This window comes from Lissotriton helveticus, chromosome 8 (genome assembly GCF_964261635.1).
Source record: "Lissotriton helveticus chromosome 8, aLisHel1.1, whole genome shotgun sequence".
Classification (NCBI taxonomy): Eukaryota; Metazoa; Chordata; class Amphibia; order Caudata; family Salamandridae; genus Lissotriton; species Lissotriton helveticus.
Genome location: NC_136069.1, coordinates 229,361,104 through 229,376,213, shown reverse-complemented (window position 1 = coordinate 229,376,213; position 15,110 = coordinate 229,361,104). Strand labels below are relative to the sequence as shown.

Here is a 15,110-nt window from a genome sequence, read left to right as displayed (position 1 = left end):
CTAAAAATGTAGGTGGCCCATTCACCCTAGATTAGGGAGCTACTTCATAAGTAGTTCTGATTGAGATAGGACTACATCATCATTGGTCCAAAGGTAAAGATCACATATTCCCCACTGGTAGGTTCGATCATCACAAGGACAAATGGCAGTTCTCCCATTTTTGGCCACAACTAGAGTAATTGCCTACCTCTAAACTACATTCATAATCAAGATGCCAATATATATCATTTAAAATATAATCAATTTCAGACAGACCTGGGACAAAACCACTTAAACTGTTAATCAATTGCATTGACTGTTGCCATAAGTGCGCATTAAGCAATAGCGAAGTCGAAGTCCAAAAATGATATTTTGAAAGTTAAAGCTAGTTTGTGGCATATGCAATACCTCTCATCCTTCACAAGAAATATGTGTGTAAGCTGCGGATACGTGGGAGATAGTGTCATCAAGGAGAAATGTCAATGTCATGTGGAGATTCAATGTATATAAATCTTTTACAGTCTCTTCAAGAGTTAGCCTCATCAACTGACTTTACCTATGCTTCCTTTCCAGAACTTGTCATCTTTCTTTTCCGCGGCCATCTGGCTGTTGGTGAGGGATGTTTGGCGAGAGTGAATCCCTGGCAGTGTTGTAGCGGCTGCAATAGACGGAACAGATCTCGCTGGGCGTAAGTTAGGATGTAAGTTAGGGGAATCCGTCTTTCCAGTTTCCCTTCGAGACCGCTGCTGAAGAACCTTAATCATAGCATCTTGCTCTATTATTTTTGCATGAAGATTCTTTATCCTGTTGTAAAATCAAACAATAAAACTTTGAAACAAATACAAATAGGAACAGACAGGTAACATAACTTTGCAGATGAATTTGGGGAGCAAAGAGTATGGAACTGTGTCTTAAATGACAAGGTAACATGCATACTGTTTCTTGACTGCATATCTTCCATTGATATGCCATTAGGGAGTTCTGCAGACTCTACATAGGAGTTATGATAATTTGAGAACAAAGAGTAAGTTAGAAACTAAGGGCCTTATTCAGAGTTTGGCAGATTGCGAGCATCGCTGTTAATCAAGGGTGCTCCCATCCTGCTCCACTTGCAGTTTGCTGGCTTCATTCAGGGTTGGGCAAAGTGTAGTGTCTCCACTTGTATAGCCTCAGCTCGAATTGTTGTTGAAAAACCTTGACCCTAGCAACCTGTTTGCCACTGGGCTGCCAGATGATAGTTAAGTTGCCCCATTCTAGTTAGGACAGGCAACTGTCAGTGGGCTTCCTTGCTAAGGACCACTGTGTATGACATGGTGGCCCTAGGCAGGAAAATCCACCTACTAATTGCACTTGTGCACAGAGAAAGCTGGGAGGTGAAGCAGTGTGCTCCCATCCCTCTTCTGTTTGAAAAGGCTCCCTTGAGCCTCTGAGCTGGCGAGCTCTTGGAGATGCACCTGTGCGCCAGGGAGAGGTACTGAGACCTGAGAGGAATGTGGCAGCTTTCTCGGCAAACCCCAGATGAATTTCGTTTTATCTCTACTGATGAAGGATAAAATCCAGAAACACATGTGTCTAGAGATTAACAGCACTAACCTGCACCAACTTTGGTGAAACACTCTGCAAAACTTCAAGCAAGCATGTAAATTGAACTGCATTTACCAGGGTGCATATGGGCGAACTGTGCTGGGAGGTGAAGCAGTGTGCTCCCATCCCCCTTCTGCACAGAGAAAGCTCTCTCACATCACAGTCCTTGATTTCTATTTTTCAAGAAAAACTCCTAAAGTGAAAGTTTGTTCTTGAAAAGTAAAGGTTTTCCTGGCGTGTTCAACAAACATGATACCGCTTGACAAACTATTCAGCTTTCAGAGCAATCACAGCAGTGGCAGCTGTCCTGACGTAAAGACCCCACCAGATCCACTGCTGTGGTGCAGAAAGCAGAGCAATTGAAAGACTACTGATATAGAGGACTTCATCTGCCAGGGATTTACTTTTAGCTATATGTCCTTCATTGTATTACAAGGTATGGCTGTTCACAACTCTACGGCAGAGAATGTATCTCCTTGTGCCACAAGGTAAATCTAACTACAAAGATTACTTAAAAGTGAGTCTGTGACTGGGAAATTAGTCACTGTACTATAACTATCTATTTCATGAGAGAAGCAGGCAAGAAGTGTGATAGGTAACATGTTGCACTAGACCTCCCAACACAGCTAAAGTTATCGAAAATAGTGTTTGTGGTACCATCAGTCTTGTCGTTCTGCAAACTACTTTGCCACAATAGGACCTGGGCGCAGGATAGCATGCACATGGGGATACAATCAACTTTATTGTTTTGAAGGCTCTTATGTAGTACACCGAGAAGATAGGGAACTAGGTGGTAATTTTGACAGGTAGGGAAAAGAGGACCAATGGGGAAATGGTGAGTGGAGCATTTTTTATGTGATGAGATTTATATGATATGTTCTAGGGGTACTATGTGTAAGAAAGGAGGGGATGTCACAAGTCTTGGTGAGAGGTGTTATTGTATGGCCGCTAAGGTAAGCAGGAAAGCTGTGAGGGGTGTGAGTGGGGTATTTGAAAAGCGGATGTACGGTAGAAATCGTTTTGTGGTAGTAGCCCACTGACTATGGCCAGAGAGAGAGAGAGGAGTATCAAATATCTTTTAGAAATATATCATGCAAAATATCAGTTTCACACAGACTTGGGATAAAACCACTCAAGCTGTCAATCAATTGCGGAGACTGATGCCATAAGTGGCCATTCAGCAACACAGACGTGTTTTTTTTATTTTAATGCCTTCTGCCTTTCAAAAGCTTGTAAGCATGCTCTGTTAACACGGTTTGGGAGTACACATTTCCCAGCAGGACAGTACAGAGCACGAAACTTGGTAATGGAAAATTACTGTTGACAAATCATTTTTTAAATAGAAATTTCTGCTTGTAGCATTTCAGTGAAGAGATGGAGCTTGCTTCTCTTTTCAGCCTGAAATTACACCTCTTAAGCACTGTGCAATTTCAGAAAGCATAGTATCAAGAATAAAGGCCCCTTCAGGCAACAGTCTGAATTTAAGGCTCTTGAACTTCTTTAGCCTGCTGTCTAGTAGTCTGGCCCAAAGATTGTACCTGACATCATCAGACCCTACACAAACCCACATCTTGATGGAACTCCATTATCTCCCTTTGCTGGCCCGCACCCTCTTCAAAACCAGGTGCATTATTTAACAAGCCATCATAACCAGCACCCCCACTTATTTTGCATACAAACTCACCATATCTGGTGGTTCTTGACTCAACCATACCCAGGACACCATCAGACCGCAGACAAAGAAGTGTAAAAAGGAAAAAACAAGACAAGAGGCTGTTGGAAATGGCCCTTTCTAGGGTGCTTTCCTTCAATTTTGTTTTTTTCTCCTTCCTGGTTTTCCGCTGACCTAGGTGCTAGCCTTAGGACTTTGAGCGCGTTTGACAGTCATTTAGTGCCAAAGTGCTGTGCTGGTCATATACATACTGGTGACTGGTTTATACATGATTGGCTGATTCGAGTTAGATGTAAGTCCATTCTCTAGAGGCAATACATATACCCAGGCCACGTACCTCGAATGGTCCTTCTTGGGCCTGCAGCACTTAGGTGTGCCATCTTTGTAGGTAGCTCATCGATCGTGCCACAGGTTTGTCCTGGTGGGGCCTGTGTACTCGGGTTACAGTTACTTGGCTTGGCATTTCAACTGCTACTTGCAAAGGTTCTGCATGTCACTTGCTATATCAGAATTCTCCCTGGGGACAGGGTGCAGTGTTGGGAAGAGGTAGGGTGTGTGCGTTGCATGCAAGGGTAGTGAATGGAACCGGATGATGTGTTTGGTACAACAGGCCTGCTTCTCGCAATGGATTAGCATGGGGAAAGGATATTGAGAGGTATTTCCAACGTGCAGAATAGTAGCAGTGCAGTGTTTGATATTATTGAGTTTGTAATGACGAATCCTCTCCAGTAGTCAGAGTGGATCCGACATTAAGTGTGTGCAAATGTCACTTTGGGAAGTGGGCATTTCGATGCTCGTGGCTGTGTGTGCCTGTCGCCCTGTCTCTAATTCACACCTAGATGCTGGGGGGACAGCTGCATCTGTGCATTCCTGACAAGGCCATAAACTAGGGGCTCAAGGGAAACTGCATGCCTGTGACTCTGAGGGGCCTTTCTGGGACGGTTACATGGGGGTGGAATTGGTTATTGCATTTCAAGGGGCAGTGTCTCGGCCCCACTGAAGATATTGATCAAAGCTCCTGGGGTAGGATGGCAGAAAGGACAACATTTAGAGAGGGCCTGTGAATTTCAAAGGTGGGCTTCTGAACTGATCGCATCTTCAAAGGGCATTGTGGTTATAATTCTGGGGCTCTGGCCTCCGAATTTAGAGATGCTTTTGGATTTAAAACCATACTACCCTGGTTCAAAGCTGGGACATTGACAAGAGGAATCTTTAGGGCAGGAGGGATTTTAACTGGATTATCTGCAGAGTTGTGGTGGCCAGGAGCTTGTTATGCTCCAGGAAGGGACTACTCTTCAAGGGCATGTTGGCTGACCTCCTGTCCACTAGATCCCAAGGGCACAAAGGATATCCCCATTTCCATGAGATCATAAGGATGATGCAGGTGCGGTGGAAATGGGTGAGAGTGATCATCGGTTGGGACAAAGACCGTCCTGGCGTACACTGTCATCACACTGTGCAGATGAGTGCGCTCGTAAAGACCAACTGCCCACCTGAGGTGTTGGGACTTGAGAAGTTCAAGGAGTGCTGGGGAAGCTTGCAGAGTCCCAGGGACCTATGCTTGGAACCAGGGGACCTGTGGTAGCTTCCTATCCAGAATGTGTGATGTCTGAGGGGTGTTGGGGGACCTGAGCTGGAAGCAGAGACGGTCTTTGACCTCCAGATCGGGAAGACAACAGGGCCTGACATCGTGGCCTCTGTCAGAGGCTGCATGCTCCCTCTCCCAGGACCAACGCCACAAGGTACTTTGTTGTGGAGTACATCATGACTGGGGCCGAGGGTTATCATTGTGTCTAGTGGGTACCTATGGCTGGGTGTCGGGAGCTACGGCAGCCCGGACCTCAGTTTGAGGGGAAACATTTCTCTAGACTTGGAAGTGCGCCAGTTTGCCTATGGGAATAGCGATCCTGCAATTTTGCAGGTGAAGCTGGGTGCCTGGTGGCCTAATCTGGATGGACAGAAATAAGTAACTGTTTATTTCCGTGTTAGGTAGTTCCATCAATCTACTCAATGTGGCACCAGCTGGAGCATATCATTGGCTGGTGTAGTTGAGTGACTCAGGGGTTGGGTCACGATGTGTAGTCAAAGACCTGTGATTGCTTTGACCATTGCAACTGTTGGGGGTATGCAATATTGGGGTATGTCGTACTGGATAAATACCTCTGATTGGGGCATGCATGTTCAAGCCGTTCTGCTACTAATGAGAAAGTTCGTCAATTGCATAGAACTGTAAAGTGTATATACAATGTAGATTACATTTCTGATTTAAATGTGTGTGTAATACAAATACAAAAACCAGAGTTCTACACATATAGTGTAGAGTCTTTCTGGGGCGTACGCAAGGAGTTGGAACCGTATCCATCAGGGATGCCCTGATGCTGCTCCAAATTAGCAAAGAGTTGAAGATTTACCTTTTTAGAGTATACTACATCATAATGCATTAATGTCCACACCACAGCTTCCTCAACTATTAATCATTGACTTTATGCTTGTCTTTGACCATGTACAGCATTCTGCCATTCACGCTATAGAATTATGATGTACATACATACATTACTGTGCGCTCTGTTAGATTTACCTCACTGCACCTGCTGAAATTCCACATTTTATGGAAGCTTGCTGCTGGGGTGAGCAATAAGATTTAATGCTGTACAACTGTGAAAATCTTTTTCAGGCCAACTTAGACTGATCATCGACAACTTTGCATTTCTGAAACATCTTCAAGTGCTTCTCTTCTCAGTCCTTCGGTATGTCCTTTGTGTAATATCTATATGGTCTCAGTATGTTCCTAGCTGTTTGATATATAAGCAGCAAGATGCCTCTGCTGAAAGCTGCACTTCACATATATCAAATAAATAAAGTTGCTATTACATTGCAGATTTTGTCAAATGTTTCATGCCCCTGATGAGGCCACAAAGAGCTCTGATTTAAATTGTATTCTTAGGCACTCCATTGGCGTGTATGGTTGAAAGGATTTTGAAGTACTATGATGTATTCGGCAGCTACTGAGTGAGGGGAATGAGGTTCATAAACAAGTTTCAAACATGGTGTGGCATGCTGCGTATAAGCATAAGAAAGAGAGGCACGTAGGAGAGAGGTAAGTAGCTGTCTGGAGAGGAGGATTTGGATTCCAGGATAGGATATATACAGAATTCATGGTACACCCCTTGGCCGTCACCTACCCAGCCGGACATTCGACATTGCTTTCCTCGTCTCCCCGTCGTGTTTCTTTTCCCTCCACCGCCTCCTGCCCTGTGATTATCGGACTGCCTCCCCTTTTCCAGCCTGACTTTTCTGTGTCCCCTGTAGTTATTTCCCCCTCGCCGTTTTTTTTTCTATGTTATGCTATGCTTTAGTAACTCATGTAACAATGTTATACTGTTTCCCTTTCTATGTTATGCGACGCTCCAGCAACTGATATACCTATGTAACAATGCACTGAAACAATGTCCTACCTCATGTAAAGCTCTCTGATACCTCCGGGTCTAGCCAGCGCTATATAAAACTTTTCAAATACATAAATGAAACAGGGGAAGATGCAAAAGGAGTGAACACGAGATGAATAGAGCAGAGAGTAGTGGGGGGAGTGGGAGTGTGGTTAGTAGTGTGAGTCGAGAAAAGACGTGTGAGTGTGCTTAGTGCTCTGACAGATAATAGGCAAAGGTGGTGGGGGCTGGGTGGGTGAAGGGTGAAAGGTGTAACTTGGAGGAAGAAGAAGAGAGTACTTTAGGTGAGTTGGGAAGTCTGGGAGATAGTAGCACTGAAAGTGAAGGATGTAGCATGAACAAGATGGGAATTCATTGGACGTCATGGAAGGCAGGCATGAAAGCTGCTGTTTTCTGTGATATTGTCGGTATGATTTCTAAGAAGCATTTTTGTTTTTAGCTCAAGTATCTTCTGTGCACAAAGTAGGAATATTATGCATGGTTTTGTTACTGTAACATGGTGTTTTAAGTCTGGAGCAGTGAAACCTCAGATTTCTGAGACTATATGCCTTGATGGGTAGTTCTGGGACAGGGGAAGCTCTGTCACCAGATCCTACCTATAACACTACTGGGTGTAGGTTTGGTGTGGAGCTGCAAGAGCTCAGCTGTCGAAGACAACTGGAGCCGAGAAATGATTAAGAAATAGAGGAAGCTCAGCCACATGATCTCACTTGTGTTACTATATATTGTGGCGAGTGCATCTGGAGCAGTGGAAGATTAGCAAATAGAGCACGACTTGGATTTGTAATCCCTAAGGTTTTATGGTGTTTTAGGATGGAATGATTAGTTTTGTGCTAGACGATGTTCGGGTGAGAAAGTAATACATTCCACCAGTGGGGGTCTGTGGGGAAATACTCAGAACATTGGTGGTTAGTCCGCAGTACTTAGACCAACGCATTCCGTCCAGAGGAGTGATGGGGCCAGGGTGATGCAGCAAACCCCACAGGCGTCCAAGGGGCTATCCTGAAGTGGTTCTAGGTAATACCCTGCAGTGGCAATGGCAAAAGCCAGGCATTTATGTAGACAATGCAGTACAGCATTTTTAGATGCTCCTCCGGCCAGAAATGGCAGAACCCAGATGAACAGGACATACAAGGGTAGGGTCTCTATGGTGGTCACCCGGAAGCAGTATTCGTACAACTGAGGTTCCGCAGAAGACATCACATTAGATTATTTAAGGGACAACTGAAAAGTGTCAATGGGGCAACCTAAGAACACTGATAGCAGGAAATATGTGATGCAGCAGGTCCTTCGTCATGATTCAGCTTGGAGCATCGTTCACACTACAAACGGGTGAGATGGCTTCAGACCCTTAAAAAACGAAAGTGTGTTCTCAGCCACTCGTTCTATGTGCCATAATGCATTTGCTACAGTTTCCTGCTGATTCCCATTCTTGACGAGTCTATCGACAAGCGTACTTCACAAAGTCTATATTGTGGAACGTTCGTACTCAATCGGACGACACTTTGGAACACAGAACATGTTATTTTGGCTTACTACCAAATAATTGTTATTCCTGTCGCCGGTATACAGTGGCCCCTCGTCCTTGGATATTATGTAATCTTTAGGGTCCCAAGAGCAGTTTCACGGCCCATAGGAGATAGGTACCTACGTTGATTCATTCCTCAATTGGTACCCTACAGTTTTAAGTGGATTTCCTGATGAAGGCGCTTGGCGCTTAAACACACGTAGATCATTTGAAAATTCATCAACAATTCAAAGCCACACTCTCTGGCCTATAATGATAATTTTTGTGTGACATTATTTGTACTTTAGAGATGCATGGGTAATTATGTTATGTGACAGACGTTTGGCCCATTGAAGATAACAAGACATATAAAGATATCAATACGTTTCGCACATTGTCTTTGTATGGTTGTGTGAATGTGACTATAGGATTTTCTGAATATTTACTTTTCAATTTATGTAATACAGTGTGTTCATTAAAATATAATGTACATTAGGGTTTTCATTAAATAAATGCAGAGTTATTGATAACATATAAAGAGACGTTTTCAAGTCTTAGTCTGTTGCCCGATTTATATAGTAATCATTGACGGTATGTTGCTCAGGGGGAGTTGTTTATTACATTGATGCAGCAGTACCACAGTAGCGGGTCGACAAAACTACCAATAAGCTTCTATCAGGCTCCTCGTGATCAGTAAAACTAATAACCCAATACCCACCCACTGCTATCTCACCACTTTCTGTATGTGAAAGAAAACTGGTTTAAAACTGGGTAAATAAACCTGTGGCACAATGTGCGTTGTGGTGGGTGAGTTTTTCTCTTTATGGCACATGGAAGGGTCCTACTATCTTCCTCGCTATGCAAGGACAAGTAGTTTCACTGCTGTAATTGTACTGCAATTTTTTTTAGAAGCCTTCAGCATGAAATTACCAATGTAGTCACTGCACCAACCATGAGACAGATGGAGCATAAACCTGCTTATACCATGAAAAGCATGGACTGTGAACATATATGAACATACTTTGTTACGACAGAACGTTTTGTGGTTAAGTAAGCACATCGGGACAGAGAGAGGGTGTAGGAGTGACTTCCTGCCTCCTCTTTATCCCTTTTTTTAGACTGGACACCCCTAATTAACTGACCAATGGAAAAAAGCTGGCTTTTCTCTACAAGCCAAGAGCTAAAATTTGGACTATGATTTCTCAGTACTTCAGTTTGTTTTTCCTTGTTGTGAAATTTACCAGTTTGATGCCAACCTAAATACATTGCATACAAGTAACTTGCATATTTCCTAACCCATACAGTTGCAGAGAAACTTTGAAAGGGTTTTTCAAATGTAATTTGTAGATTTGTAAAACCCATATATATTTAATAACCTACAATATAACAATGCAAACATAATCACATTCATGCAGTGCTAAGCAGAGAGTGAAGCCCACTTTATTGTCCATGTCCAGAGTTGCAATGGCTGTTTGATGCTAATGCTCATTTGGACCTCACCCGTAGTCCATCCCACTACTTGTCATCTCTTCTCACCTGCTCAAACACACAGAAATGGGGCCTGAAAAAAGCCTGTAAGGGGAGCCTAACAAAGCTCCAATAAAGAACACAAATGTAAGCCCTGGTTAGATTCCTTCAGTTAAGAAGTCCAGAAGGTCATATATCTGTTTCTAAACCAGTCATTTCTTAAACAATCTGACACCTTTACTTGTACACTAATTTTTGTGAGCCCAACAAATTTAATCCCTTGGTTATGCTTTATGTAATGTTCATTTACATTTCCAACCTGCCTTGTTTGAGACGGTGTCCAGCAGGGATTTATTCAATTTTGCTTCTTTTTTTAAAACGTTCATTCCTTTTATTTCATGTTCAGAATTTTGTTAAATCTTGAACAGAAGTCTTTCTCTGATGCGGGATTAGCTAATATGTTATACTTCTGTGGACTTCGACCCTAAATTTGCATTAGCTGCAACTAGACAACCATCTTGGTTGATAAGGAAGGATACATGGAAAATTGAAAAATAAATGTCCTACACTAGTTTTAAATGGTTTTATCAGATGACCCTTTAAAAAAGCAACAGATGCACTCCCACCGAAGGCTGTGTTGTTTGCAGCCACTTGGCATTCAGCATGATCATCTGAGCTTACTGAAGCAGGTTTGAGGATTTTCAGCTTTCCATATCTTTGCAAGAGAAGAACTTGAGAAAATCCTGCATAGCTTTTATCTTTTTCTGAGGTGGAACAGAAAGATATGCAGGCCGACTGCGGCGCAAATTGTTGCCCGGCTATCTCACTGCCCACACCACATCGCATGATAAGACACCACAGCAGGCGATAATGAGTTGTGGCGGAGTTAAAATAAAATAAGGAAAAAACTCACAGCAAATTGTTGGCAGACTACAAAGCTCATTCAAAAAAAGCTTTCAGGTCATGGTTCAACATTATATTACCCAAAACTATAGAGAGGAAAGGAGAAGAGTGGCATGAAAAAAAGGTCACCAATGGGAGAAATATGCTTACTTTTGGAACTCACCGTGGGACAGATATCGGCGCAAACCATGCGTCGGTGGATGCCCACCGATTACATTTCCTAGAACCGAATAGAAGGATGAAGATCACTCGAACTATACTGTTACCTTCTGGGTGGAAAGCTAGTACCAACTGTGAGCCTTCAGTTGTTGCATTCTTCTTTGTTGGAGGTGGACTGATTGTACTATATCATGTTACAATGGTGTGAGATGTTAGGGTTGGAGGGAGGGTTGTTTGGGTGAGAACACACACATTTGTCATGGGCTGCCTCTGTATGCATTACTGCACAGGTGTGGGTGGCACAAGGATTCCTGTGGAAATAGCAGAGCCCTGTCACTGTGTGTGTGTGTAGGAACATGCAAATCACGCGGTCTCCTGAAAACTCTTCTGTTCCATAAAGCCTATGATTAAATATTGTCTGTATTACTTCACTGCTGAACTGTCTGCTCCTCCCCCGCTCACAGCGCCATGAAACCGTTAGGTGTAAGCGTGCTTAATAAGTTCTTTTAACATACCATAACATATGTATGCAGTCATGCAGAACAAGGTCTTGTCTTTCGGCTAGAATTGTAGGGGGGAGGTCACGCTCGATGCCTAGGCTGGTGAATTGTATAAATGTGGTGTTGAGAGCAGCAAGTTGCCAGTTTGCGAGTCTTTGGCACTGTGGTGGTAGATTGTATGCATTAGGCGGAGTAGCATTGGTGTAGCAGGTGCAGTGGCACTGGGGCCCACTGAACCCTTAACATTGCTGTATTTTACTACCCCAGTAGCAGTCAAAGGAGACATTTTTCTTGCTTGCACAATGGCCCTTTGCTTCCTTGCTATGCTTGAGGCGTGCATGAATTGTTGGAGGTAGGTGATAAAGTGGAGAGAAAGGAAAAAATAGAACACACGAGGCCATGGGTAGGAATATGAGAAAATTAGGTGGGCAAGGAGGAGATTGGCAGCACTACGAAGCGGAATGCATGATGGCAGTAAGGGAAACAAACCCCATACAAATAGTGTCACTGAATATTAATGGTTTGGCCCACTTTATAAATACGGAAAAGGTACTTGCTTTCCTGGGGAAAATGAACCCAGATATAGCCTTGTTACAGGAGACATACGATACCACCACAAACCAAGAAGCTGAAAAGACTGAGTGGTATATGAACATGGGGATAGCACCACCGGAAAGTCATTTTTTTTAATGTTCCGGTAGCACTGTGTCCTGCACCATATTTACAAAGCAGCATTAAGCCACTTTGTATGACTTAACACCGCTTTGTAAATATGGTACTCTTTCACGCATGTACCTGCGTGAAACGGGCATGCAATGGGTGTTGCTGTGGGTATTCCACGGCAACACCCATTCCTTTTTGGATTTACAAGGATGTGTAGATCTGAGGCATTGCCAACAACTAATACCAAGCAGAAACAGGCGTTAGACCAGCGGAATGTGGAGAAATACTTTTATTTATCAAAATATTTGCTTTTTCTGTGTGCTGCAGAATGCAACACACAGAGAAAAAGCAAAACGCCATTAATGATTGTTTTTGTGCAGGAAGGTCTCCCTTCCAGGACATTAACAATAATTAAATACTGACGATTTGTTACTTCTACTTCTATGTGTGCTTCAAAATGCAGCTGACATAGAAGTAGCAAATCGCCATTAGCAAATGTTTCTGTGCAGGAAGGGACACCTTCTTGCACAGAAACAATCATCCCTGGCGCAATGGTGTCTGTGTACGTGCTATTTTTAGCATCAGTGCTCGGGAAAATCACGTAGGGAGCACCGTATTCTTGTGAATATGGGCCATCCTTGTGTTTTGAAAATGATGCAGTGTGGCGCTGCAAAATCTGCCACTGCGCTGGGACATTTCCTTGCACATATGCACTTGAGTGAGAGTGAAAGGCACGAAATACTGAGCAGCAGTCTTACTACCCTCGAATTTCAGAAGAAAAGTCAGAAAGATGCAGACACAAAGAGTAGGGTGGTACTGGTGTCCACAGCGGCAGAGCGCTATGGTTACAAAAGACTCGATATATTCGCTTAATCAAGAAAAGAGAGACTAAATCCATCTCATAATGGAGGTAGATAACAATGAAATTATCCTGGGGCAGGCAGGAACATGATGGTTGGACAACAGTTAGAACTGTAAGTTAAATTGGAGTTAAGGATACCATGAAAAACATGGGGTGCTGGACCAGAAGAGATTTATAAATCTCACAAACAGAGGCCACACATTCTTGTTCTGTGCATGCATAGGGTTACCAACATCTAAATAAATATCAGATACAGCAGTCAGATGAAAAGAAGAAGAGAAAGACTTCTCTACCTCGGTGACAAACCTGGAGGTTTTTTTCAGGGTTCTTTGTTCCAAGTACTGTTGTGGATTGTTTGCATCACAGAAGATTGTTACCAATATTAAAATCCTTTTACACCCGGCATATAGAAAATCAATATTTAATGTTAAGGGTTGCTGATTTTCAAGCTGATTTTTCTAGTTCACATCGTAACTCAAAAATATTTCATTAAGACGTTGTGTGAGTTACATTGCTCATACAATTTTTTGTTTACAAGACAATAGCGTTTATTACGTGAGTTCCATGTCCAGGCACCGCCGACTGGCCTGCGCGATCTGCTCTTCCTCCTGCCACAGCCGGATTGCTGACGCGTTGTCATTGTAGCTGCCGTGTCGCGAGTGGTTTATAATTGTGGTATCCCTAGCAACACAAGAGAACACCTACATTTGGAACTTGAACATATCCATTTATTTTTCAAAATGCAATCTACAGAGCCAAGATTAGTATGACAACATGAAAAATACTGCATCTGAATAAAGTACAATGGCAAAAACAATCAGGCTATGAAATCCAGCAAATTTAAGTTACAATGTGCCAGGGTTCAGGGGAACATAAAAAGCAACTGAGAATATTTCACGGTAAAGAGTGAAATATGGATGTCATCATCAGAATGACAGTCCCCAAACCACTCTGCAGAGCTTGACCATTGTTGGTGCTACTACGATTTATTGCATGAAGTTACAAATTATGCAGCAAGGTTGTCTACATAATGCAACATAAACGAAAATGATGCTGCACGTTCTCTGGACGTATTATTTTGGTATCCATTTTAGGTAAAAATTATTTTTGGTGAAATCTGCAAATTATGTGGAGAGGTCATATAAAACTGCGTAAAGAGTAACTTGTCAAATTGTCATATATTATCATTTCGTGGTTCTGGTGACATTCGTACCCTACTCCGCCTTCAGCCTCGTGGTTTATGTCATCACCAAAACCAAAAAACTCTCAACTGCAATATTGTAGCATATTATGTATCACATATATTACATGTTTGGGTGCTTTCACTGCACAAAATGCTGTGGCATACACACCCATATTTCAAAGTGAACGGTTAAATATTAGAAATATTTCACAAATCCTTGTGCAATATGAATTTCATAATCCAGATGACAACCCACAAACCACTCTACGTAGCTTTATTTACCATTGTCCGATCGACTTGTATTATGCAGCTTCGATGACCAATTTAAGCAGCAAAAAATGCAATTTGTGCAGCAAATTCTTTGGTAGTATTATTTTAATCCAAAACAGAAGCAACATTTCATGTGGCAAATGCAGTAAACTGATAATGATGAGGTAAATGCTCCAGTCACAGAATCATATAAATCCTCTAGCCCTCACAATGGCCCATTTTTTTTATCAACAGGTCATTCACGAAAGTTAATCCTAAATATTCTAATTCCATACAGTGCCCATTGCTAGCTGCAGTCTATATACTGCCATGAAGAAAAAAATTGATTGACCTTTAGCACTTGGATAGTATGGGCAAGGAGTCAATAAATTGGTGAAGTGAGGCTGAAAACCTTGGAATCTTGTTTATGAAAGAGGGACAGTTTTTGTCTGTGTTCTCTTTCTTAAATCAAAAGCAAGCAAGTTTCCTGGTTTAAGCTAACTCTATGTTGGTTGACTGTCCCATTGTTCTAGGGGTTAAAAATGATTTCCCCTGTCTACATACAGCATAAAAGAGAACCATTCTCTGCTTTAGTAGCTCAAATCTTTTGAGAAGCTAAGGAAGAAAGTGAGATATAGTAGGAAGACAATGAAGTAAAGCACTTATAAACATACTCGGCCATACCTGCTAGTTGGAAAGTTGTATGATGCTTTTTGGCATTACCAGTTTGAACCATCAACCATTGTTTCAAAGTTATTAGATGTTATAATGACTAATACAAGAATTAAATAAACAAATACCTGAACATTATAAATAGTCTGATATACAAACTAATATCATTTGAAGTAAGGCCTAAACAAAGCTCTATTCCTAAATTAAGCACGGCATCTCTCTGCAAAACCATTTATCCAAGCATGTAAACTTCTCCAGCAAATA

The 15,110-nt window shown here is 42.4% G+C and overlaps 1 protein-coding gene across 2 annotated transcripts in view; it reads right to left on the bottom strand.

Annotated features, from left to right (window-relative positions):
- Positions 1 to 15,110, bottom strand: part of AMOTL1 (angiomotin like 1) — a 431,088-nt gene that overhangs the window by 19,774 nt on the left and 396,204 nt on the right. For both annotated transcript variants that reach the window (XM_078656975.1, XM_078656976.1), the window contains 2 exons: positions 13,298 to 13,423; positions 536 to 783 (listed from right to left, as the gene is read on the bottom strand). In XM_078656975.1, the coding sequence (XP_078513101.1) occupies positions 536 to 783; positions 13,298 to 13,423 (374 nt within the window). The remainder of the gene's footprint in view (positions 1 to 535; positions 784 to 13,297; positions 13,424 to 15,110) is intronic.